Source organism: Anomaloglossus baeobatrachus, chromosome 11, assembly GCF_048569485.1.
Source record: "Anomaloglossus baeobatrachus isolate aAnoBae1 chromosome 11, aAnoBae1.hap1, whole genome shotgun sequence".
In the NCBI taxonomy this organism is placed as follows: Eukaryota; Metazoa; Chordata; class Amphibia; order Anura; family Aromobatidae; genus Anomaloglossus; species Anomaloglossus baeobatrachus.
The window spans coordinates 134,631,659-134,659,602 of NC_134363.1; the positions used below are offsets into that span (position 1 = coordinate 134,631,659).

Here is a 27,944-nt window from a genome sequence, read left to right on the forward strand (position 1 = left end):
CATATGAGACTACCTTGATTCCAGTGATGAGCTACATACTGGGCTGCTTGCTGTAGTTGTGATAAAATCACTGTTTTATCATCAGCAGAATATTGCTGGGGGACCAGGAGCGGAATGATCGCAGTCACAGGGATCATAACCGGGCCCGGTGGTGCAGGGGGCCCGCCGGCTCCAGCCCCTGCTTAAGCTGGATGTGCGTCCGAGGTTGATACCAGTACTGTAGATACCAGGAGGAGCCCAGGATGGTGACATACAGTGCCTTGTGAAAGTATTCAGCTCTCTTGAATTTGTCAACCTTTACCCACATTTCAGGCTTCAAACATGAAGATAAAAAATGTTAATGTTATGGTGAAGAATAAACAACAAGTGGGACACAATTGTGAAGTTGAACAATATTTATTGCTTATTTTAAATTTCTGTAAAAAATAAATATCTGAAAATTGGGGCGTGCAATATTATTCATCCCCTTTACTTTCAGTGCAGCAAACTCACTCCAGAAATTGATTGAGGATCTCTGAATGATCCAATGTTGTCCTAAATGACTGATGAAGATAAATATAAGCCCCTGTGTGTAACCAAGTCTCCGTATAAATGCACCTGCTCTGTGATAGTCTCAGTGTTCTGTTTAAAGCCCAGAGAGCATCATGAAGACCAAGGAACACAACAGGCAGGTCCGTGATACTGTTGTGGAGAAGTTTAAAGCTGGATTTGGTTACAAAAAGATTTCCAAAACTTTAAGGCTATGTGCCCACGCTGCGGATTTCGTGCGGATTTTGCGCGGATTTTGCCGCGGATTTGCCGCGGATTTCCCGAAAATCTGCAGCAGCAGCACTTCCAAGCCATTTCAATGGCATTTTGGAAATGCTGTGTCCATGCTGCGGATTTTTCCGCTGCGGATTTGCCGCGGATTTTGATCCGGAAAGATCTGCAGCATGTCAATTGTTTGGTGCAGATTTGGTCCGGATTTTTGGTTTTGAATGGGGGAAAAAAAAAAAATGAAATCCGCATCAAAATCCGCGGCAAATCCGCGGTAAATCCGCGGTAAATTCGCGGCAAATCCGCGGGTGCGGATTTGCCGCGAAAGTCGCGGATTTTCAGGCAGAAAAATCCGCAGGGACATTCTAGCGTGGACACATAGCCTAAACATCCCAAGAAGCACTGTGCAAGCGATCATATAGAAATGGAAAAAATATCATACCACTGCAAATCTACCAAGACCCGGCCATCCATCCAAACTTTCATCTCAAACAAGGAGAAGACTGATCAGAGATGCAGCCAAGAGGCCCACGATCACTCTGGATGACCTGCAGAGATCTACAGCTGAGGTGGGATAGTCTGTCCATAGGATAACAATCAGTCGTACACTGCACAAATCTGGCCTTTATGGAAGAGTGGCAAGAAGAAAGACATTTCTCAAAGATATCCATAAAAGTGTCATTTAAAGTTTGCCACAAGCCACCTGGGAGACACCAAACATGGGGAAGAAGGTGCTCTGGTCCGATGAAACCAAAATCAAACTTTCTTCATCGTTCCTTATGGGAGACCCAGACCATGGGTGTATAGCTTCTGCCTCCGGAGGACACACAAAGTACTACACTCAAACGTGTAGCTCCTCCCTCCCAGCATATACACCCCCTGGTAGCCAGTCCTAGCCAGTTCAATGCTTTGTGTTCAGGAGGTCACACACACACATGCATCCTCTGATTTTTGATTTTTTGATTTTTGATTTCAAAGATTTGGAAGAAAAGCGGGTCCAATCTGGACTCCCGGCATGTCCCTTCTCACCCCACTGTGTCGGCGGTGCTGTTAAGGTTGACTTTACAAGGCTGGAGCCTTCACATGCCGCGCTCCTTCGCCATCCCTCGGGCTCTGGCTTGAAGTGGGAGCCATCACGGTTCTCACTGCTTTGCAGGAGACCGGTCTCCATCCGCAGCCCTGTTCAGGATCCTGACGGACGGAGCGTTTAACCCCCCCCAGGGACCTGGCACCTGCGTCTCAAAAGCTAAGTATGAGACGTTTTTACCACAGAAAGTGGTCTTTCCAGGGTTCCCTGTACTTTATTTATTGGGGGGAGTGTATTATATGTTTGGGGTAACATTTCCGGCCGGTTCTCCAGTTTTCACTGGAGAACCGCGCCGATGGTGCCTGCTCGCTGACCGCATGTTTAAATCTAGGCCCCGGCTTCGCCTGAGGCCTAGTTTCGGTTTCACTCCCCCTGCATGTCAGTCATGCAGAGGGACGGTGTGGCTCCGCCCAGCGGCTATTCAGCACAGGGAACGGAACCCCTCAATGAGGAAGGATTCCCTCCCCTGTATACCTCATTTGCCCGCTCTCAGAGTAGGCCCCGCCCCCTCGCCTCGCTCCGGTCGCCATTTTCTCAGCGTTCTCAGTGTCTGCATAGGCACAGAGATACCACATTGTGACAAGTGGGGGCCAGGGCTGGGGGACTGGCAGAAATGTATGTTAAACGATCTGGCAGCCACACAGTTGTGCAGCTGCTTATATTCTCTGTTTATATACTCTGCTGGGGGTCATTCTGGAGATGCATTCCCTCACAGAGCCCCCACTTCTGCAGCATGTCTCACATCAGAGCAAGGCTGCAAGGCTGTTCTTAATATGGCATGTAGACTCGTACTGCCTGTACTGAGCACATAAATACAGTGGTCCCTCAGCCTGGAGGCTCGTCAGTGGTCCCTCCAGCTGCTCCGGGGGTGCTGAGCATGCATTAGCCCCCTTCTCAGGGCGCTTCTGCTGCTACGGCTCGCTCAGCAAGCTCTTAGAGGTCTCTCAGACCCCGTCCTCCTAAAATGGAGACGCAGGGTCCCCTGTCCTTCCCCGTTCCGCAGCTCTGATATCACGAGCTGACTCACTGGACGAGGAGGAGGTCTTTTCTGGGGGCTCGGACGCTACTCAATGTACCATTGATCTGTCCGAAGGTGACGCAGATGCTAATGATTTGATTGCGTCCATTATGTTTGTACTGGACCTCAATCCGCCTGTATCAGGGGAGTATCCCTCTCTGGCAGAAAGGCATCAGTATACCTTAAGAGAACAAGGAGTGTGTTCCTTACCCACTCCAGTTTTCAGCCCACTGTGACCAAGCCCAGAGCCTGTCCTGAAAAGCGTGGTTCTGATGACTGTTTCCTCCTTCCACCAGCGGTGGTCAAGGAGTGGGCTCATTCACCAAGGGGGGTCCCTCCGGTGTCTAGTATTTCAGCCCGGATAGTTGTATCAGTGGCTGACGGCACCTCTCTAAGGATCCCCCTGTACATTAATTCTGTACTGGACCTCAATCCGCCAGTATCAGAGGAGCAAACTTCTCTGGCAACAGGACACTAGTTTACCTTGCCTAAGAGAATAAGGAGTGTGTTCCTTAACCACTCCAGTTTTCAGGCCACTGTGACCAAGCCCAGGGTCTGCTCTGGCACACGCTTCCCAAAGCGTGGTTCTGATGACAGTTTTCCCCTTCCACCAGCGGTGGTCAAGGAGTGGGTTTTCACCAAAGGTGGTCCCTCCAGTGTTTAGACTCTCAGCCCGGACGTTGTTTCAGTGGCTGATTGCTCTTCACTTACGGTTTTGCTGTCCGCCAGTTTGTCCTTCTGGCCAAATCTGTATGGAGGCGGCAGGGGCCTCGTTCTCCCCATTGCAGCAGGGCGGCTTCAAGCCATCTCTGCTTCTCTAGAGGAGATGCATTCCCTCATAGGGACTCTTTGCCCGAAATGGTTGCCTTAGCTTCCAGACTTCAGTCTTTTCATCCTATACCATGTCTGCCATGCTGGAGACTCTCACCGCACTGCGGTGGTCTCGGCTAATTTTCTCGCTATCCGCAGGCTCCTGTGGCTTCGGAAGTGGAAGGCGGATGCTCCTAAAGAAGTTCCTTGCTGGGCTCCCTTTTGCTGGGACCAGACTGTTCGGGAACAACTGGATGAAATTATTCGGGAAGCTCCTGGCGGGAAGAGTTTCTTCCATGCCACAAACCTAAACCAGGAAACCTGTCCAGGGCAGGAATCAGTCGAGGTTTCGTTCTTTTCGTTCCTCCATCTGATCGTTCTCTTAGCCCTCGGCCTCGCCCACTGGCTCAGCCAAGGATCGTAAACCCAAATGGCGCACGAGAAGACCGCAGGACATGCTGCCACTAAGTCAGCATCCTCCTGGCTATCTGGCCATGCCAGCAACGTCCTTGGTCGGTGGCAGGCTCTCCCACTTGGCGACGTATGGTTTTACCACGTCTCCGATCAGTGGGTGCGAGATACCATCTCCCACGGCTACAGGATAGAATTCTATCCAGCCCGCCAAACAGATTTTTTTCTGTCAACTCCCCTCTGCTCCAAGGCCGCCGCCTTCTCACAGGCTGTGGCATTCTTGCAGGCCACTGGAGTAATTGTACCGGTTCCCGACTGGGAACGGTTCTGAGATTTCTGCTTAAATCTATTCCTAGTACCCGAGGCGGTGCCTTCCGACCTGGATCTCAAGCTTCTCAAGCATGTTCAGGTGCGGCAGTTTCGCATAGAGTCTCTGCGATCAATCATTGACCCAAGGAGATTTTCTAGCATCCATCGACATCAGAGATGCCTATCTGCATGTGCCAATCGCAGTTTCACACCAGCGTTGGCTACGTTTTGCAATCAGAGTGGTCCAATTCGTGGCTCTTCCCTTTGGGTTAGCCACGGCCCCTTGAGTATTCTCAAAGTCGGGGCAGCTGTGATTGCGGTCCTGCACCTCTAGGGGTTGGCAGTGATTTTTTTTGTCCAGGACAGCCTTCTACTCTGGGTTTTCATCCAGTGCAGACTGTTAGCGGAGTGCCTCACTCACTCTCGCCACTCTCACAATGCGGGTGGCTTGTCATTCTGTCCAAGTCCACTCTGACTTCGACCCAGAAGTTCACAGACCCAGGGACGCAATTCGAGACTCTGTCGGCACTTGTGAATCTGCCCTTAGTCAGGCAGCACTCCCTCCGCTGGCGGTCGACGTCGTTCCTTCAGGCACCTAATACAGGTGCTGGATCAGATGGTGGTGTCAATGGAAGCATTCCCTTGCCCAGTTCCATCTGCATCCTCTACGGCTGGATATCTTCCGCTGTTGGGACAAGCGGACTTCTTCCTTCCACGGGGCGGTGGCTCTGCCACAGACCAGGGGCTCATTTCAATGGTGGCATCGTCCCCTCTGTCTCAGGGACGCTCCTTTTTGGCTCCGTCCCGGGTGATCCTCACCAAGATGCTAGTCTATCCGGCTGGGGAGCAGTATACCTCCACCATGGAGCGCAGGGCACTTGGACTCTGTCCGAATCAGCCCTCTGGATCAATGTGCTGGAAATCAGAGCTGTGTTTCTAGCTCTCTAAGCCTTTCACCATCTGTTGGCAACCAGGCACATTCGAGTCCAGTCAGACAACGCTTCAGCGTTTGCCTACTTCAACCTCCAGGGCGGGGCACTCAGCCGCCTGGCAATGTTGGTGGTTCATCGCATTCTTCAGTGGACGGAGGACTCCTAGTCCACCATATCCACAGCCCACATCCCAGACGTGGGAAACTGGGAGGCAGATTGTTTCTGCCGTCAAACCGTGGCTCCACGATCCTCAGGTTTTTGCGGCAGACGCACTGGTTCGAGTTTGGTCCCAGCTTCGTCTGTCCTACGTGTTTCACCCTCTAGTTCTTGCCCAGAGTCCTGCGCAAGATCGGAAAGGAGGGTCGTCGGGTCATTCTCATTACTCCAGACTGACCCAGGCAAGCTTGGTACCCTGACCTGCTCCGTCTGTCCGTAGAGGTGCCATAGCATCTCCCGGACTGTCCAGACCTTCTCCCACGAAATCCGTCCTTCCGCCAGAACCTACGGCTCTCAGTTTGACGGCGTGGCGTTTGAGTCATGGATCTTGATGACTTCTGGTATCCCTCCTGAAGTCATCTCCACTATGACTGGAGCTCGGAAGTATCCTTTGGCTTTTTTGGCCTTGCCGACCCTCCTGTCCCTTCTGCAGTCCGGTCTGCAGCTAGGACTATCCCTCAATTCCCTTAAGGGACAGCTCTCGGCTCTGTCAGTGTTGTGCCAGCGGCGTATCGCCCGGCTGGCCCAGGTGCGCTCCTTCATGCAGGGCGCATCTCACATCATTCCGCCCTACCGGCGGCCCTTGGAGCCCTGGGACCTTAATTCGGTCCTCACAGCTTCCGGAAACCCCCCTTTGAGCCTCTTAGGGAGGTTTCTTTGTTTAGTCTTTCACAGAAAGTGGTCTTTCTAGTGGCCATGACTTCCCTCTAGGGAGTCTCTGTTTTGGCTGCACTCTCTTCGGAGTCCTCCCTTCATCAAGTCAAGGTGGTTCTCCGTCCGACTCCGGACTTTCTCCCTAAGGTGGTTGCTGCCACCTTAACCGGGGCATTTTCCCTGCCTTCCTTTGTCCGGCTCCTGTTCATCGCTTTGAAAGAGCGTTGAATACTCTGGATCTGGTGCTGGCGCTCCGGATCTATGTGTCTCGCACTGCTGTTCTTAGGCGGCGCATCTCTCTTTTGTGCTGACCGCTGGTCAGCGTAAGGGCCTTTCGGCATTTAAGCCGACCCTGGCTCGTTGGTTTAGGTCGGCCTTTTCCGATACCTACCAGTGTACTCAAGTGCCTCGCCCGCCGGGGATCAAGGCACGCTTGACCAGAGCTGTCGGTGCCTCTTAGGCTTTCAGGCACAGGCTACGGCTCAGCAGGTCTGTCAGACTGCCACTTGGACTAGTCTGTATACTTTTTCGTAGCACTACCAAGTGCATGCTCATGCTTCGGTAGATGCGAGCTTGGGCAGACGCGTCCTTCGGGCGGCTGTCGCCCATTTGTGAAGTTAGGTTTCGCCTACTTCTCAGTTTTGTTTATTTCCCACCCATGGACTGCTTTAGAACGTCCCATGGTCTGGGTCTCCCATAAGGAACGATGAAGAAAAAGAGAATTTTGTTACTTACCGTAAATTCTTTTTCTTATAGTTCCGACATGGGAGACCCAGCACCCTCCCTGTTGCCTGTTGGCAGTTTTCTTGTTCCGTGTGTTATCACCGGCTGTTGTTGTAGACAGAGGTTCCGGTTGTTCCGGGTTTTGCTCTGTCTCTACTTGTGGGTGGATGTCCTCCTTCAGCTTTTGCACTAAACTGGCTAGGACTGGCTACCAGGGGGTGTATATGCTAGGAGGGAGGAGCTACACGTTTGAGTGTAGTACTTTGTGTGTCCTCCGGAGGCAGAAGCTATACACCCATGGTCTGGGTCTCCCATGTCGGAACTATAAGAAAAAGAATTTACGGTAAGTAACAAAATTCTCTTTTTTTGACAACAATGCCAAACGATATGTTTGGCGTAAAAGCAGCACAGCTCATCACCCTGAACACACCATCCCCACTGTCAAACATGGTGGTGGCAGCATCATGGTTTGGGCCTGCTTTTCTTCATCAGGGACAGGGAAGATGATTAAAATTGATGGGAAGATGATGATCAGACTCCCTCAGTTCAGGAATATATAAGTAAGGTCAATTGGATGATTAATATGGAAAAAGCAGTCTACATGAAAAGAGGCTGTATAGCAAAATTTTAAAAGGTCTGGGTGGCCTGGATAGATAGATCGGGCCTTGCTTCCAGAGAGTTACAGAGCTTCCGTTTGGGTCTCATATGAATACAATTTTGTTGAATTAAAAATAATTCCTACTTAGATGTAGTATAGTTAGAAACCCTTCTATATACCTATTTATTTTATTGAAAGAGTTCTGATTTTGATGTCATATATTATTTGTGCTAAGTTGGGGAGAACTGAGGGGGGAGGGGTGGGGTAAGAGGACTGCGATCCCCAGGGCTGTTATACTTGTTTTGTTGGAAAAGTTCAAATAAAAAATATCTGATTTAAAAAAATAATTGATGGGAAGATGGATGGAGCCAAATACAGGACCATTCTTGAAGAAAACCTGTTGGAGTCTGCAAAAGACCTGTTGATTCTTCACCATAACATTAAAATTTTTATCTTTATATTTGAAGCCTGAAGTGTGGGAAAAGGTTGAAAAATTCAAGGGGGCCGAATACTTTTATAAGGCACTGTATCTACCAGGATGGGGACATTTTTACCAGAATGGGGTTATATATACACCAGGATATGGGCTAGAATGTGGCACATAAATACTAGGATGGGGGACATATATGCCAGGATAGGGGATATATATACCAGGATGGGGCACATTGGAACAGGATGAGGGACATTAGTACAAAATGGGGAGAGGGCAATTCGTATGTCTTTATAGGATTTAGAATGCTAAATGTATACATACATACACATACATCTGACCAAGATAAGGGGGGGTGGGCCAGGTCCAAATCTTGTACCAGGACCCATCAAACTCTAGTTACGCCAGTGTAGAGGACTATTTGTCTCATACCATCTAGTCCTCCTGCTCTGTGTAACCCCACCCCAAAAGTGACTGACAGTGTACACAGAAAGCTGTTAATCAGTGGCATGGGCTGGGTTATACCAAGCTCAGCATTCAGAGAACTTCTAGATATGTAGTAGAGAAAACAGATGTTATCAAAGCTGCAGCAAGCAGCCCAGTAAGTGACACATCACTGGAATCAGGGTCTTTTCCCCTACACCGTGCTGCTTTCAAATGGGGCAGCATAATCCTCTTGGTACATTCCCTTTAAATATCTGAACCTTTTCATCTGTTGCAAGATAATCCGCCACCAAAAGAATCTAGAAGAGGCTCACTCTCCCCTAACTTCTGAAATTGTATGAATGTTCGGCCAAAAGATAGCTATTGAGCTTTCGGGAGTGATGGCTGTTCGCCAGATGAGCATTCATGGCACCTTAAGTCAATGAATCGGGGACAGGGACAGATGTGAGTGATGTACAGCGCTGCGGAACATGTTGGCACTATTTAAGCAAAGGAAATGTATATAGCGCCAGAAAGTTGTACTCTGGTTCCTGCCTTAGAAGAGTGCGGTATCTTTAAGATGTGCTATCAGCCCCTTCTATTCTGAAAAGAGAAGGACCAGCGCACTTGTTATTACTTCACAGTAGCCCACAGTTTAGCCACTGAGTAGGAAAAATATGGAACTGTGACCCCTCCATTGTCAAGATGAGTGGGGTCCCATAGTTCATAAGTACTAGCGATGTACCATGGTAGACCTTCACCGTAGCTTGGTTTGCAGTATCCACTCTTAGGCGGGCTTTACTTGTTGCGACATCGCTACCGATATATCATCAGGGTCACGTCGTTAGTGACGCACATCCAGCACCGTTAGCGACATCGCAGCGTGTAAACCCTAGGAGCGCCGATCACCGATCGCAAAAACCTCAAAAATCGTTGATCGGTGACACTTCGCTCCATTCCATAATATCGTTGCTGCTGCCGCCGGTATGATGTTGTTCGTCGCTCCTGCGGCAGCACACATCGCTATGTGTGACACCGCGGGAGCGACCAACATCTCCTTACCTGCATCCACCGGCAATGAGGAAGGAAGGAGATGGGCGGGATGTTATGTCCCGCTCATCTCCGCCCCTCCGCTTCTATTGGCCGGCCGATTAGTGACGTTGCAGTGACGTCGCTATGACGCCGAACGCACCTCCCGCTTAGGGAAGGGATTGTTCGGCGGTTACCGCGACATCGCCGACCAGGTATGTGCGTGTGACGCTGCCGTAGCGATAATGTTCACTACGGCAGCGATCACCACATATCACATGTACGACGGGGGCGGGTGCTATCGCGCTCGGCATCGCTAGCCGATGCTAGCAATGTCGCAACATGTAAAGTACCCCTTAGGGTTCGCACAGTTCCAGTACGATAAATTGGATCTTCTAGAGACTCTCACTGATTAGATCAGTGATTGCTCTCTTTTATCATGTGATGAACATACTATGATGCAGACTGTATTTACAAGTATATTAATGATTTACAAGTAACTTAACTTTACTTCTTATTTTTAAGCTGATGCCTTAAAGAAGCCTCATTTACAGAGGACGGTGACGTGTCACCTGGATAAACTGTATCTGCTCCTATATCCATCCTTGGAGAAGTTTGAAGAAGAATTAATCACTCTGGTCAATAATGATCGTTTCGCTAAGGTAATGCTTTTTTTAGGGTTCAGGTGCAGAAGCTATTGCCCGGGGGCCACAATCGACACGATCATATTTTGTTCTGCCCCTTGCTATCAGATCATGTATTTACATGCCTGTGTGTGACTACTTCTATTTAGTTTCTTTGTACGAGGGTTAAAAAGTGACCCTTGACCATCTCTGTGCAACCCCTTAAATTTTTTGAGAATGTGCCGCCTGTGTGTCATGCTAGGTATGGGGAAGTACCAAGTGAGCAGCGAAAGGAAGGGGAAAGAAAACTCTGTGTCTAGGAAAGGGGAAGATGGTGACCCCTGACCAAACCTACTGCTGGTCCCTGGGGTCCCTCACTACCTTAGATAGGTCTCACACTTGTGTGCTGAGCCTGATACTTGACCCTAGGTATCCCTAGTGCTGGGCCCCAAATCAGGAATGGCTGGGATGAGCTCTTTGTCAACCTTACGAAACATCTATAGAAAACACAAGGAGGACACACAGGGGGAAAATGCATTAACTACTTATCTACAGATGACTAAGGTAGACATTCAGCAAGGTTTTCAGCACCGATATCACAGAGGAGTACAAGCCACCTGCTTGCATCCAGGGATTGAAAAAAAACTGAAGAATATCACCAGCACCAGTCCAAGGGTGTGATGAAACTTCGCCCACTGCTCATTCACTCAGGGAGACTGGGTCCCGCCTTGGTGATGCCAGGTCAACTTGCAATTCTAGACATTGACGTGACATCAACGGACATCTGAGGCCGCAACAGCCCGGGATCCGTGATAGGTATGAGCGGATAGCAAAAGCGTCGCTCACAGGCTGAATTGGAAAAAGAAGGTATTTGGAAAAAAAATCTTCCCCGCTTGCCACTTTGATTTTGTCACGCATGTGACTAGCAGGGTTTACCTAGTACTTGGGAAACCCCCAAAAGATGTCACAACACACAGGGGTCCCATTTCAACGGAGGTCCCTGCCGCTAGGGAGAGGGGTGAGGGGACACATCCTGAACTCACCTCAGGCTGACTCCTGAGCTCTCTAGCGTCCCCATACAGGTTCTTGCAACCTGTCACCAAACCGGGTACTTTAGGCTTTCAGCTAGCCCTACACTCACCCTGGCTAGTGCATAGGCTGATGAGATCACTAGACTTGTCACTACAATACAGAAACACAAGGGTAGAAGTACAAACAGGGGAAATAGACCTGCAAAGGAGAAACACTCCAGGCGGCTTCAGTGAAGCAAACACCACTGCTGCACACAACAAGACAGACTTCTTCCAGAGCAGCCTCCTTCCAAAATGGACCACATAGAAATGAGGGATTCGGTTTCTATCACAGGCACCATGTGATCAGATCAACTTAAATAGGGAAGGGGAGTGATCCCAAAGAGCCACAACTGAAATTTTCAGCTACAGCCAGCAGCAAAGAAGGAGAGTATGCTTAACCCTTACTGTACCACAAGCAAGGAGATGTTATCAAATAACAGTAGTGAACCTGCCAGCGGCAAGGTGCTGTGACCTTCTGACACCAGACTCACCCAGGGTCTCCCCCGAGCGAGATACACTCTTGATAGCTTTGTAGTGGACTATCTCTTTAAATTGCTTAAGAAGGGAGTGTTATTTTTTTTTTTTTATTTAATTTCTATTGTTTTTTGTTTAAATTTTTTTTCTGTAGCTTCTGACTCCATGTAACCTCCTTCCTATTTGTCGCGATTCGCACTCTGTCTATATGTTAAACATTAGTGTGGAGACACGGGGGTCAGTGGGTGCTCTCGTCCGCTGGTCCAGCCGCCTTTAGAAAGACTCATCAATTACACCAATGGTAATTGATTAACCTTTTTTTTGCCTTGCAATAAAATCACCTGCAAAAAATATTTTTTCATTTCATATTTTCTTATTTGAGTGTGCCGAAGCTTGCTTTTCTATATTGACTACTATTTTTCTTCTGAGCACCTCTCTATTCCAGTAGTTAGTGCAGCCAGGCTGACTTTTTCTATAGCCTTTAGAAAGACACCATGAACTGGGCTCACACCAACTGAATGCCCAAACTTCATACCCGTGGGCAGAACACCGCTCAGACAACACAGGATGCGGGAACCACAATAAATAGGCTTTATGGGATCCCCAACAGTCAAAGGCATACAACACAAAACCATGCAATCACACGATCTAACAGAGTCTCACCAGGGAGTGGACTATTTGTGCCTTCTGAGCTTCCAGGACCACATACCCAAAACGAGCAGCACCCTGCTTTTGTCAGGCACCTACTGGGAACAGGATAGTGACAAGCTGTAATACTATTGTATGAACTGAGGATTTCGATTGCGTTAGGGCAATGACAACCAGAGACGGGTTCTTGGTGCAAAGACGTTTTATAATATGTAACCACAATATGTACACAGAACAGAATATACACAGTAGAACATAAACACAGTAAATACCTGCCAGGTTCGGAGCAAAGGGGAATTCCCGGGGCCGCGCACCGGACTCCCCCAGAGAGACCACCAGGAGCGAACCCCTATACAGGGACTGTCTGGCGATCACCCCAGAAGGCCTAAATGCGCAGCAGCCGGGACACGAAAGGGCAACAGATTACAGTCCGTACTGGATGTGGAACACGGGTCCTATGGTAGAGATGTACCGGAAGTGACCGGGCACAAACGCCAACCAGAGACAGCAGATAGAATCCGGGAACAGCGAGGGCACAGCTCGATGAGACCAGGTGAAGTCCAGGACCGGTATCAGGTGATTCACCGGGAACCAAAACAGCAACCAGGAGATGAGAGCAGCAGGGCAGGAGTACACAGGAAGCAGTATACTCAAGCAACTAGACTAAGCTTAAGGGCGGGCTTTTAAACAGATGAACAGGAAGTAGGGCAACAGAACAGAAACCTCCATGTTAACAAAGGGCAAGATCCTTCAGAAGCAAACTGGAAATCCTGGAACTCTGACACAAGCATAGGAAGCTTCACAAGTACAAGAAAGTGCGTACCCAGGTAACCGAATCGTCCCAACCTGGGTTTCTTCCAGCCAAATCCTAGAATCCTTGGCGGGCTCCTGTACAATGTAATCCAGTTTCTGATCCCCTAACCAGTGCCAAAGTGCATAGACTGGGTAAAGGACTTCCAACCGGGACCAGAATCCTTAGATTGAAGCCATGCAGCAAAAGAACACCCTGGTGACTCCAACAGTCCCATTTTATATCTCCTGAGCACTCATTCCGGGGAATGTGGTCTTACCGGGTTGGTGGAATAAAGCTGTGCTCTGATTGGGTGGCATTTCAATGCACATAGGTAATTCTCTTCTGAGTGAGGTAGACAGAGAGGCTGGGGAAGTTACATTCATTTAGCAATCCACATTCTGAGACAATGTGAGACTCTGATAGTCCTGGGGAAAACAATGACTCAACGAACACAAGTTAACACACAAAAGGGATTCTTGTCTAGGCGATTAAGAACATTAACCCCTAACAGACATTCTACAGGGCTGTGTGTTCACAACAAGAAACAGAGTTACTGTCTATGGTTGTATGGAAAACCGCTCCCCTGCGGACTCCAGAACACAAATCCACACTCCCACTATTAGGTTTCAGACTTGGAAAGAACAAAGTCAGTTTAAATACCACTTAAATGCTGAGCGCTGGGCTTTATGTGCCTCCATTTTTTGCTTTGCTGCCGGCATTCACTATATCAATAATAAAAGGTAGTGATTCAGGATTGTATTTTTTATTTATTTCGCCGGCTTAAGTTAATCTGATGTGAAAATCAGACAAGAACATATGTAGACTGACACACTACGTGAGGCGTTTTCACAATTCTGAACTGTCTGAAATCCTTCCAAGGCTGCTACTATGGTATCTGCGAAAAAAAAAAATCATTTTAGGAATATCTTAAGACAGGGATAATCTCTCTGGCAGAAGAGCATGTTCTGCCATTTGCCAAAGGAATGCAAAAATATTATAGCTAGATTATTATTATTATTATTTTATTTTTTGCAAAAAGTTTTCAAATAGTAGTAAAATTTAAAGGGAATCCATGCTGAGGATTTCACACCCCAAACTATTTATGTGTACAGGTAAGCTCTTTCAAAGCTTAGTCCAGCAATGCCTTTATATGGCCAGTCCACTCCTCCATTACTGAGAAATCAGCACTTGAATTGATATACAAATAGCTATGGTAGATCTGAAGCCTCCATCACTCCAGCTCTATTCTGAGAAATCCATATTTGAATTGATATGCAAATAGCCATGGTACGTAGATCTGAAGCTTCCATCACTCCAGCTCTATTCTGAGAAATCCGCATTTGAATTGATCTGCAAATAGCTATGATAGATCTGAAGCCTCCGTCACTCCAGCTCTATTCTGAGAAATCAGTGTTTTAATTCATATGCAAATAGCTATGGTAGATCTGAAGCCTCAGTCACTCCAGCTCTATTCTGAGAAATCAGTGTTTTAATTGATATACAACTAGCCATGGTAGATCTGAAGCCTCTGTCTCTCCAGCTCTAGTCTGAGAAATCAGCATTTAAATTGATATGTAAACAGCTATGGTGGATCTGAAGCATCCATCACTCCAGCTCTATTCTGAGAAATCAGTGTTTGAATTGATATGTAAATAGCTATGGTAGATCTGAAGCCTCCATCACTCCAGCTCTATGCATCGCCCAGTGCCGCCTTTTCCTGACTGACTGCTCCATTACTTGAAGTCACAAAGTGTAGAGGCTGTCAGTCAAGCAGGAAGAGGCGGCGCTGTTGGGGAATAGAGCTGGAGTGACGAAGGCTTCAGATCTACCATAGCTCTTCAGCCTCCTTTGCATTTTAATTTGAATGCTAATTTCTTGGTAACGGAGGAACGGATTGGCTATGTAAAGGTAATTTTGGATTTGTTTTTGAAAGAGCTTCATAAGCATATAAGTTTGTTTAAGGGGGAAGAATGGTTACAGAGGCCATTCTTAAATCATTCATATATATGACCGGATTTCACAAAACAACAGCCATATATTAGAATAAAAAAAGATCCCCTACCCTATGTTCACATAGCGTTTGCCCCCATGTTCAGTGTCTCCGTCAGGGCTGATGTCTGAACCCCCGTAAAATGGGATTTGGTTGTAAGTGCCGACGGGGCCATTGACTATATTGATACTGACCGAGCCACAGTGGTAACTGAAGCTTGTCTGTAGAGGACATGACACCGTATGTGGGTCTCATTGAGATTAATAAGCTGTCCTTGTGATGTCTGGAAGGATCCTTGCTTTACTCTTCACTATATTTAATAGGGTCTTAATTTGACCACAGTCAAGGGAAACAAGGAAGTTCAATGTCTGAATATCTTCACTTTTCTTTAGGGTCACCCGATTGATGGGACCTCTATAGTAATCCAAGAGCGGCGGCTGCACATCGGTGTACATAATGGATGGGGGTTTGTGCAGCAGCCACAGGTTGTAGTTGTGGTTCCAGAAGCGAGGATGACGAGAGCACAGTCCACACTAAGCCTGAAGAAGAAGCAGGTCAACAACCAGAGGTATGGAAGAAATTAACATCTTAGTCATGTGTGTACAGTGTGTACAGTGTGACGTCTTCCCCCAGCACATCTTGTAGAAGTAGCAGTATACATTAAAGGGAATCTGCCACCAGGTTTTAATCCCCCATCTGAGAGCAGCATAATGTAGGGGCAAAAACCCAGATTCCAGCGATGTGTCACTTAGTTTGCTGCAGTTTTGATAAAATCCATGTTTTATCTGCTGCAGTTCTACCAGTTCTCTGAATGTTGAGCTCTGTATAACTTTGCCCCGACCACTGATTGTTAGCTTTCTGTGTACACTGTGCATAGGCAGAAAGCTGCCAATCAGTGGTAGGGTTGAGGTTATACAGAGCTCATGAATATGTAGGACCACATAACAGCAGGTTTAATAGTCTCTAATGATGATAATCTGCTGCAGATAAAACTGTGATTTTATCAGAACTACACCAAACAGTCCAGTAAGTGACACATCAATGGAATCAGGATCTCTGTCTCTACCATATGATGTCAGATTAAAAACCACCTTGTGACAGAGTCCCTTAAAGGGGAACAGACCTCTCTTGTACAGGATTCACTTCTGTGATTAACCTTTTATGGTGATGGCAGTTATCTGTACAAGGGCAATTTCATTAAGGGGATTCTTTGATTTGATCATCCCGTTTACAGTCAAATTACACCCCCACACCTTGATTAATCTGACAGACTATTCTATCCCTCTATCCATCCATCCATCCATATCTATATCTATCTATCTATCTATCTATCTATCTATCTATCTATCTATCTATCTATCTATCTGTAATGCTCCCTGCTAGAGATGGTAAAGCGGCGAGCAGGTGTGGACCCACTGGACCACAGGTGGATCCCGGGCTTACCCTTAGAGGGGCTTGACTAAGCGGCCCCCGTGAGGCAGACGCCAGGTGCCACTCTCAGGGCAGTGTCTGAGACTGTGGCAGCAGACCCACAGTGCAGGGGCAGACATAGGTGCAGACAGGCAGAGTCTCTAGTGTAGACAGGCACCACCGGGACGGCTGAGGCAGGTATCACATCCAGGACAAAAAGGTACAGTCACTAGTATAGACAGGAACAACTGGGATGGCCGAGGCAGGTAGCACAGGCAGGACAGATAGGTACAGTGTTCCACCACAGCAAGGAAATGGGAATAAACACTGGATAGGGAATGGACAGTGAACAAGGGGACCAGACAACTAGCTGGCTAGGGAAGAAAATCACTAACTAATAACATTTGTCAGGCACCTCCCCTAGTGGGAGAGTGCCTAAACTACCCAAGGCACTTCCAGGAAATGACGCGTTGGCCCTTTAAGTGAAGAACAGCGGTGCACATGCCCGCCCGCCCTAGGAGCACTCCCAGAGAACCTGGGAGGGGGAAGCAGGGGACACCCACATGGAGGACCGCGGGGAAGCCAGACAGCATGGTGCGGGCCGACTGCAGTGGTGAGTCAGTCAGCGTCCTTGCAGGGGGGAGAGCTAGCGGTGCAGCGCCTTTTTGCTATCTATCTATCTATCTATCTATCTATCTATCCATCCCTCTATAGCTCTATCCATCCGTCTATCTATCTATCCATCTCAGAGTAATAGAGCGCATTATTTAAAAAGGAAAAAAAAAACAGACTATAAAAATCTTTTTATGCACCAAAACGTCAGTTTTTCTCCTTTAAATGAAGGATAACACACTGAAATCCCTTTGGCCTTTGCTATAAGACGTAGATTAGCTGTGGTGCTGTCTCCGCCGGGGATGTAAAACACCCGAGCACAACAGAAAAACATCCGTAAATCACTGTATCATACTTGTCTTAGAAAAGCTGTGGACTTCAGACAATGACATAAAATAGCATTTGTTCTCCTGTCAGCTCCTCCACTCAAGCCCTGGTGTTAAGGAGCCGCATCCGTCTTCCGGAGATGGTCGGTGACCCTGGATGCTCCATAGTCTTTCATCTGGAATATGTCTTCTGCTTACCCAGTGGAGTCAGCAGCAAGGTACTGCGAGATCTTACACAGCTTCCAATCATTTAAACTGTTTCTTTACTATTTGCAATATCTTAATAACAGGATTATATTAAGAGTATATTAATATATGAAGTATTCAAAGAAGAAGAAAAAAAAAAAAACCACGGTGTAAAGGGCGCTGCTCACAAAGGAGATAGGAGATAAATAGTGAAGATTTATTTGAGCAACAACGCGTTTCAGGGATACAATAAAGCAATAATAATTTCCCCTTCCTCAGGTAGCATCCACATGGGGCGTTTCGAATCCTCGTTCATTACCCAGTCCCCCTTAGCCAAAGGTCATATAATCCTATACCGCAGATTTATAGATGACCTGTTCTTCATCTGGTCAGGCTCTGATAGTACTGCTAAAATGTTCATCAATTCCTTGAATAATAATGACTGGGGACTAACATTCACGACAACCATGTCCAGCGAATCCATTCAGTTCCTGGATCTGAACATTAAATTCAATAGTGAAGCCTCCATTGAAACCCCCACCTTCTTTAAAAAGGTGGATGTGAACAGTTACTTGGAGTTTGGTAGTAGCCACCTTCCCAAGTGGATCAGGAACATACCCTACGGGCAATATTGGCGTGTCAGAAAAAACTGCACGAGTATAGATTCTTTCAAAGATGAAGCCAGAATACTAAAAACCAGGTTCATAAGCAAAGGTTATCCCAAAAAAATTCTGTCCGATGCTTTTCATAAAAGTCTATTATTGGATCAGGACAAGTGCTTGACAAATATTGAGGAAAAAAGACTTCTGGCTATTCAGGGGGATGGCACTAACACGGAATTTGGCAGCTGTTTAGTTACCACATTTAGTGATTCCTATAAACAAATCAAGGAATTGATTAATAAACATTGGCACATTGTGAGGAGTGACAGGATCTTGACAGGAGTGTTACCCGCAGTCCCACGGGTTATCTTTAGAAGAAGCAGATGCCTAAAAATATAATAGCCCCCAGCAATAACTGGCCTAGTAAAGTTTCATTCAAGGATAAACAACCAGGTATTGTAAAACCAGCCGGTAATTTTGGCTGTGGCCAATTGAGATGTTTATGTTGCAAATCTTTGACACAAGGTAAACGGTCCTTTAAATCCAACATCACGGGTGAAGAATATACAATCCAACAACATTTGAACTGCCATTCAAATTTTGTTATTTATCTCCTGGAATGTCCATGCGGCCTACAGTATGTGGGTCGAACCACACAAATGCTTCATAACAGACTTAATGGCCATCGTTTCAACATCAGGCATGGTACCCTAACCCATAGTCTATCCAAACATTTTTTACTAGAGCATAATAAAGATAAAGAAACTTTCAAAACAACTATTATTGAGCAAATAATTGTAGATGTGAGGGAACGTTATTGGAAACTAGTGGAACGTGAATCATTTTGGATTTTTAAATTGGCTACACTCCATCCTGAGGGTTTGCACATCATGACAGAGCGGGTAAAATAAAGATTGATCGTCCGGCTGGGTAGATATGTGTAAAGTATCCCATCACTAACTAAAGTAAATTTGTGGGAACAATTCAATAAAATATTAACAGAAAGTAGTAAATAATCAAGGATTTGAGATCAGTTTTATATAATAACCCCTATGGACATCTATTTAAACATTGATTGATAATTGGCCTTGGGAATCATTATTTGCTAATATTTTTATAGACTTTTAATATTATTGATTGAGGTGCCAATTAAGGTTCCCATGATTTTATATATCACTGAATAATTTCACTGCAATTTTTTAGCCCTATAATTCTTACCAATCGAGAGCTCAACCATAATCTAGTCCAACTAATTTAATCTGTTTTTATATGTAATTTCTATGTAATATTTATGTAAATCTATATGGTTCTTCATAATTTATATCAGTAATTTATCTTCATTCACATCAAAGGTTCATCACACAATTTTATATTAAAAAAAAAAAAAAATAAAAATCAACAACTTTTTTAGGATTGATTCATCTCTAATTATCCATACATTTCCTGTATGTACTTATACTATATATATTTTATTACTTTGCAGTTTGCTATTTCCTGGTTCTTTCAAAATATAATTTACACTCCCAGGGTATAGCTCTAGATAATATTAATAACTGGGAAATACCAACATCATTCTTAATCTTATTTTAATTTTTATGTCATAACTCTTATGCACATTTATTCTAATTGAATTAATATAACCCCCGACCCCAATGATTCATCCCATAATAACACTGACACCCCAGATTGTTTTTTGGAGATCTGAGGGTTAATTACATATGGGGTAATCAATTCTTAATTGGGACCAACACTAAGGAAGGGTCTGTGCATTATCTTATCCTTTCATTGTATATATATATGTGTCTGCTACACTTTTATCTTTATGCTACCTGAGGAAGGGGGAAATTATTATTGTTTTATTGTATCCCTGAAACGCGTTGTAGCTCAAATAAATCTTCACTATTTATCTCCTTTGTGAGCAGCGCCCTTTACACCGTGGTTTTTTTTTTTTTCTTCTTCTATTAATATATGAAGGAAATAGTGGTAACAAGTCAATTCTCTATAATGGAGGCATCCACTACAGGGGGCTTTAGTGTATAAACTGTGTGTGGACCCCTTAAAAGGATATCCCCATCCTATTTTTCGTAGATGGATATTGTTGAGTAATGTTTGTAATAATCAAGCACTTTTGCAACTTTCAGGTTATTAAAATTTGGATCCGTTCTTGAGATATCAGTTTTCTTTTGTGTACAGCTCTTTACCTTGGAGACCGACCACCGCTGCTGTCTAGCTTGTAAGCACTGAGCTGAAGCTGACTGGGATTAGAAGATAAGTGCGCTGACGCAAGCCCAACCAGCTTCATAGCAGTGCTTACAAGCTTAATAGAAATGAGCTTGTGAGCACTGTGCATGTTTGGCCACCACAGCTAAACAGCAGAGGTGGTCGGTCACCAGCCAACAAGCTAAGGCCTCTTTCACACGTCCGTGTCTCCGGTACGTGTATGGTCAGTTTTCTCACATAGCGGAGACACGGGCACACGTAGACCCATTAAAATCAATGGGTCTGCGTTCACGTGCGTATTCTGCCATGAACCGTGTGTACGTGTGGAGCATACGTGTGCCCGTGTGCTCCACACGTAGACATGTCCCCATTTTCTCCGGCATCACGGGTGTCACACGGAACGCAAATGGGTCACACGTAACACAAACGGACCACACAAATGTGTTCCGTGTGACACGCACCGGAGAAAAGACATGTGTCTGCGAGAAAAAATAACAAAACTTTACTCACCTTCTCCAGCCCTGCAGTCTCTGCCGCTGCTGTCACTTGCTTCCGACCGCCGCTCATTATGCTCATTGAATATTCACTTCACTGTGGCTGGAAGCAGCAGCAGCAGCGGGGAGTCGGCAGGACCGGGGACCGAAGATCAGCACCACGGACAGCGAAGCCAGGGACAGGTGAGTAGAAAGTTCCGTTCTCCGTGTGTTATCACAGATAACACACGGAGAACACACGTGAACCATAAACACGGCTCACGGAGGGCAAAATGCACCTTTGACACGTCCGTGAAAAACGTGCGTGGTTTTTCACGGACATGTGAAAGAGGCCTAAAAGAAAAGAAAAGTGTTAGTATCTCAAGAATGGCTATACTTTTTTAGGGAATGTGTCAGCAGGTTTTTTCTATGTAAGCTGAAGCAAGCATGCTGCAAGGATTAACACTGAAAGTTCAAGCATGTCTTGTCACAATCCTGTCTTTTGTTTATTTGTTATGTTTCGTTAAGCAGCAGGACCCTTATTATTACATGAGTAGAAACTCCTAGTAGAAAAGTGCAAAGATGTGTGACACCCCCAGCTGTGATTGAAAACTCACTATCAATGTACCACAGAGCTTGGTATGGGGAAACAAAGCAAATTGGACATAATTTCACACAAAACCTCAGAATTGGGCTTGACAAAATTGTTGGCACCTTTCTAAAATTGTAGGTAAACAACATTTTTTCAAGCATGTGATGCTCGTTCAAACTCACCTGAAGCATGTAACAGGTGTGGGCAATATAAAAATCCCACGTAAAACCAGATAAAATGGGGAGAAGTTGACTTCATCTTTGCACTGTGTGTTTGTGTGTGCAACAATAAGTATGGAGAAGAGAAAGAGAAGAGAATTATCTGAGGATTTAGATTGTTGCTATTTTTTCAACAATTTTGGTTCTCAAGTCCATCTCCTGAGATCTTGTTGTTCCTTTGTTCACAATGTGCAGCAAAATCAAAAGGTTTACAACCCATGGCAGTGTAGCTAATCTCCCTGGACTTGGATGCAGAGAAAAATTGATGAAAGGTTGCAACGCAGGATAGTTTGGATAATTGATAAGTCACCACAATCAAGCTTCAGAGAAATTCAAGCTGTCCTTCAGGCTCAGGGTGCATCAGTGTCAGTGCAAACTATCCATTGACATTTGAATTGAATGAAATGCTATGGAGGAGACCCAGGAGGACCCTACTGCTGACACAGAGCATGAAAAAAGCTAGACTGATGATTGTCAAAATGTATGCGATTAAGCCAAAATCCTACTGGGAAAGCGTCTTGTGGACAGATGAGACCAAGATAGAGCTTTTTGGTAAAGCGCATCATGCTACTGTTTACCGAAAATGAAATAAGGCCTACAAAGAAAAGAACACAGTACCTACAGTCAGATATGGTGGAGATTCAAAGATGTTTTGGGGTTGTTTTGCTACCTCTGGCACTGGGTGCCTTCCCTGTGTGCAAGACATCATGAAATCTGTAGAATACCAAAGGATTTTGGGTTGCAGTGTAGTGCGCAGTGTCAAAAAGCTGAGTTTGCGTCCAAGGTCATGGGTCCTCCAGCAGGACAATGACCTCAAACATACTTCAAGAAGCCACCGGTAATGGATGAAAACAAAGCGCTGGAGAGTAGTTACTGAGTAGTAACCACCAAGTTTCTGTGCCTCATACTGAGTAGTAACCACCAAGTTTCTGTGCCTCATACTAAATATCAGTCACAAAGTTTCTGTGCCATCTTGTGCTAAAATAGTAACACTTTGCATGAATTTACAAATTGTTTTTGGTCATTCCTTTAAGTGTGAACACTGCATGTTCTCCTATATTAGACTTATTGTACTTGACAGTGCAACCCCGCCACAAACCTACATATCGTTGAATGTGTTTGTTCGTGTTCTGTGCCGTATTATGGTTTTATTACAATTTGTGTAATGTACCCCCATGGGCTGTTACATACAGAGTATAACCGGTTATGAATGTGCTGAGAACTTTTCTCATGAAGACAACCTCTGACTGCATTCTCTAATAGTTGACATTGAGGACTTGGAGGTGGCTCCACCACTAAGTACCTTCCTCTATGAGCCACTCTTCACCACCATGTAATACTACCCTTAAAAAATATCTTTACAGACGAGTCTTCACGCAGCAAAATCAGCTCTTTAATGGGGATGTTATGAACTGAATCCGTGGAAGTTTATCACTTTGTCAACTTTATCCTGGTTTGTGTTAAGCCTGCTTTACACCTGACGATCCAGCATACAATATCATATGCGATCGTAACCGCCCCCATCGTATGTGCGGCACGTTCAATTTGTTGAATGTGCCGCACAAACGATTAACCCCCGTCACACGTACTTACCTTCCATACGACCTCGCTGTGGGCGGCGAACGTCCACTTCCTGGAGTGGGAGGGACGTTCGGCGTCACATGACGTCACGCGGCAGACGATCAATAGAAGCGGAGGGGCGGAGATGAGTGGGACGTAAACATCCCCGCCCACCTCCTTCCTTCCGCATTGCTGGCCGGGAGCCACGGGACGCAGGTAAGATCTGTTCATGTTTCCCGGGGTGTCACACACTGCGATGTGTGCTGCCCCGTGTACGATGAACAACCTGACGTTCAATTCTAGAGAAATGAACGATGTGCGTGTGATGAACGTTTTACCGTTCATTCGCAATCGCACGTACCTGTCACACACTGCAATGTACCTTACGATGCCGGATGTGCATCACTTACGACGTGACCCCGCCGACACATCGTAAGATACATTGCAGCGTGTAAAGCGGGCTTTATGCTAGCGGGGCGAGCACTGTATTGGTCCACTGGATGGAAGGTACTGTTCACTTGCCTGGGGGAGTGAACTGGACTGGCCGCCGAGTCTTCACTATTGCCACCTGAGGTGGCAGCAAGTAGACCCGCTGGTAAGCAGCTCGCAGAGATTAGCCCAGGGTATCTGCCATACTCCGGCAGCTGGTGCAACGGACACAGTACAGTGGTAGTAATGACAGCAATAGCAGGCGGAGTCGTGGATTCCGTCTGAGATGGATGGATGGAGCAGCGACCGGCGTGGATACTTGCAGTGATGGGTATCGGGGTAGCTGGTTGGCGTGGGTGGTCGCAGCAGCAGGAGAGCAAATTGGCACAGCACTGAAATATAGATAAGTGTCAGCAGCAGAACCCAGCACAATGACAGCAGCAGCACAATATGACCTGAGAGCTAGCAACATAGGAAACTTGTTGCCCAGGCACCTCCCTTAAGGGGAAGGTGCCTTAAATACCTGAAACCTCTCAAGTGACGTCAGAGGCACTTCTGGATCAGGATGCACTGGCCCTTAAAGAAAAGGAGCGTGGCCGCGTACGCACCCTTTGTGCAGTACAAGGAAGCCTATAAGGTGTACACAGGCTCTGGGAGACAGCAGCATGGAACGGGGATGGGCTAGCCACTGCAGGATGGCCGTACAGGTGAAAGAACCGACATCCCCGCCGGGGCAAGAGGGCAGAACAGCGCAGAGACATCGGTATGGGCGTTAGTTTGAACTGTCTCTGAGGAGTTTTTGGCATTGATCAGCTTGTTAGTTGTGTATCATGGTGGCAGGAATCCCATTATCTTTTGTGTATAATGTATAATATTTCCAAAATATTATGCATGTAATATTATTCATCACATCACTATATCCCTGCTGTCTTGTTTATAATCAAGACTTATGATTATAGATGTGCCAGTAAAGAGTTAAAATTTATTTGATTCCATCACTGTGCTGTTCCTGTGTGTGGTGTCTCTTTACATACTTGAACTTGGTAAAATCCCATTGGAAGGGGATCACTGGTAAAATACAAGAGGGGAGGTATGTATCACTGAGATTATTAGCCTCAGTGATGTAAACCCAGGTGTGTTCTCTAGTATGTTAGGTACTGAGAGAGTTAAATGGCTATTAACAGGTCTGGGATTTTGTGAACAGCTAAAGAGATGTGTGGGATAGCTGTTCACCATATCTTCACCTCAAGGTGTGGTCTAGGAGGTAAAAGTAAGGCCTCTGGAATCACTGTGAGTTCTGTGTTTGGAGGTAGCAGAGCTCCATCGTGATGCTCTGATTGAGCAGAGTGGAACCCAGAAGTTTAGCAGGAGGAAGCCGCAATTATATGGACGGTGTTTATCCTCTACTATTTTTCTTTGTGCCAGAAAGGCTTTTCCTGTTTTGTTTTCCTGGATTATGAAGTTCAATAAACCAGTTGACAATTTCAATGTGAATTGTTCCTGTGACTACCTCGAACGGCCGGTGAGGGGCTTGACCAACCACACCAGCTAACATGTAATTACACGTCTCTTTAAATTTAGATTCCTATCAGTCCCTGGCTTGAGTGTAATTGATTGAAGAACCCCCCCCCCCTTTATGTTTCCTTAGCCTTTGCCAGATCTTGCCCCTTCTTCTGTCTTTATAGGCGACTTTTTCGGAAACTAGAGAGTGAACCTCACTGACCAGACGCCCTTAGAGGGTCGATTCCTGCTGAGCCAAAGGCTGTCGAAACTGCATCGGAATCCTGGGAGATGCGAAACAATGTCCAACATGGCACCAAGAAGAGGGATATTTCATTTTCCGTTTGGTTTTGTAACAAATAACCCCCCCTTACCCGTGAGAACTGGATGTGTCTGTGCAGAAGTGCATAATGCAGACAGTCCATGGGGATCCTTTCATTGATGTCGAGTGCGGTGTAAGTACTAGGAGACTCCATGTGACCTGCGAAAGATCCTGAGGATTTTGGAATTTCGTAGGCTAATTACTCACATAGAAAAAAGGCCCAGTCATTGTGCGCTTTGTCCAGGGTAATACACTGACCACATAATGCTTCTTGAGGGTTTAAGCGCCGGCTTTCTGTGCTTTCTTTCTTAATTAGGAATGACCAGTGTTAGAACTTGGCTGGAGTTAATAGAACACCAATTGTTGGACATTTATCTTGAATATGGTTTTTTTTCCCCTATAAAAAAAAAAGTACCCGCAGTCAAAAAAGTTCAGACGTTAATCATTCAGGTCAAAAACTGACAGGGAGACCTTTTAAATGTCCGGCTGGTTTATTCAGTCCTCATAAACCGTTCAGTAAAATAAGCTCAAAGCAGCTTTCATCTCGAACATGGATATAAACTGAGAATAACACATTCATATAGCTGTGGGGCCACCTGCTCCGATGATGTCCAGCTCTTATTAAGAACAACACCACTGGAGGTCTGCACACCTCCACACACAGACACCAGAGTGCGACTAATGGTCTCCATTTTACCTCTTGTACCATGCCCCGAGGTGGGGATATGTGAGCAGTCATTCCCACCCACCTCTGTGACTGCTCGTAAACCCAACCCTGACATGCCCTATTAACTCTCTCAGTATTGACCATGATGGAGCCTGCTTCTGTGCTTACATCACTGAGGCTATCAACCGCGATGATACATATCTCCCCTCAGGACATTTCCGATGATTCTCTCACTATCTCTCTCTCTTTGTGAGGGTGAATGATATTTATTGCTTATTTTAAAATTCTGTAAAAAATAAATATCTGAAAATTGGGGCGTGCAATATTATTCATCCCCTTTACTTTCAGTGCAGCAAACTCATTCCAGAACTTCATTGAGGATCTCTGAATGATCCAATGTTGTCCTAAATGACTGATGATGATAAATATAAGCCCCTGTGTGTAATCAAGTCTCCGTATAAATGCACCTGCTCTGTGATAGTCTCAGTGTTCTGTGTAAAGCACAAGGAGCATTATGAAGACCAATGAACACAACAGGCAGGTCCGTGATACTGTTGTGGAGAAGTTTAAAGCCAGATTTGGTTGCAAAAAGATTTCCAAACTTTAAACATCCCAAGAAGCACTGTGCAAGTGATCATATTGAAATGGAAGGAGTATCATACCACTGCAAATCAATCAAGACCCGACCGTCCATTCAAAATTTTATCTCAGACAAGGTGAAGACTGATCAGAGATGCAGCCAAGAGGCCCATGATCACTCTGGATGAACTGCAGAGATCTACAGCGGAGGTGGGAGAGTCTGTCCATTGGACAACAATCAGTCGTACACTGCACAAATCTGGCCTTTATGGAAGAGTGGCAAGAAGAAAGCCATTTCTCAAAGATATCTATAAAACGTGTTGTTTAAAGTTTGCCACAAGCCACCTGGGAGACACCAAACATGGGGAAGAAGGTTCTTTGGTCAGATGAAACCAAAATCAAACTTTTTGGGCACAATGCCAAACGATATGTTTGGCGTAAAAGCAACACAGCTCATCACCCTGAACACACCATCCCCACTGTCAAACATGGTGGTGGCAGCATCATGGTGTGGGCCTGCTTTTCTTCAGCAGAGACAAGGAAGATGGTTAAAATTGATGGGCAGATGCATGGAGCCAAATACAGGACCATTCGTGAAGAAAACCTGTTCTAGTCTGCAAAAGACCTGAGACTGGGACGGAGATTTGTCTTCCAACAAGACAATGACCCCAAACATAAAGCAAAATCTACAATGGAATGGTTCACAAATAAATGTATCTAGGTCAGTCATGGCGAACCTTTTACAGGCCGAGTGCCCAAACTGTAGCCCTAAACCCATTTTTTTTCCGAAGTGCCAACCAATCCTATTATGTAAATAATTGATTGTAACCTTACCTTTGCTGTCTTCTCCTCAGCAGGGGGCATCACGCTCATGCATGCTTACCACACATTGGAGCTGAGCCCTTTCCAGACACAGCAGTTGGATTGATCTCTATGGAAAAAATTGCAGCATATTTGACAGAGATTTTAGACTGGAATGCAATCAGATGTCACCCTGTAATCCACATCTACATTTCAAAGTCTGAACATCCTGAAATCCCATAAAGACGTACGAGTTGCTCCCCTCCCCTTTCATTGTGTAGTTCTGTCCCCCTTCCTGGCCACTTCCTGGTAAACATGTCACCCATCCTGATATATATTTCCTACATTCTGGTATATTTGTCCGTATCATGGCCCCGTCCTGGTAAATGTACTCCATCCCGGCATATTCCCCATCCTGGTAAATGTTCCTCCATCCCGGCATGTACCCCA

At 45.9% G+C, this 27,944-nt stretch overlaps 1 protein-coding gene across 1 annotated transcript in view; it reads left to right on the forward strand.

The window, feature by feature from the left end:
* The window catches only part of NPHP4 (nephrocystin 4), a 355,418-nt gene that overhangs the window by 79,806 nt on the left and 247,668 nt on the right, over window positions 1–27,944 (forward strand). The window contains exons 7-9 of the mRNA XM_075328429.1: window positions 9,922–10,058; window positions 15,390–15,565; window positions 17,437–17,563. Of these exons, the coding sequence (XP_075184544.1) occupies window positions 9,922–10,058; window positions 15,390–15,565; window positions 17,437–17,563 (440 nt within the window). The remainder of the gene's footprint in view (window positions 1–9,921; window positions 10,059–15,389; window positions 15,566–17,436; window positions 17,564–27,944) is intronic.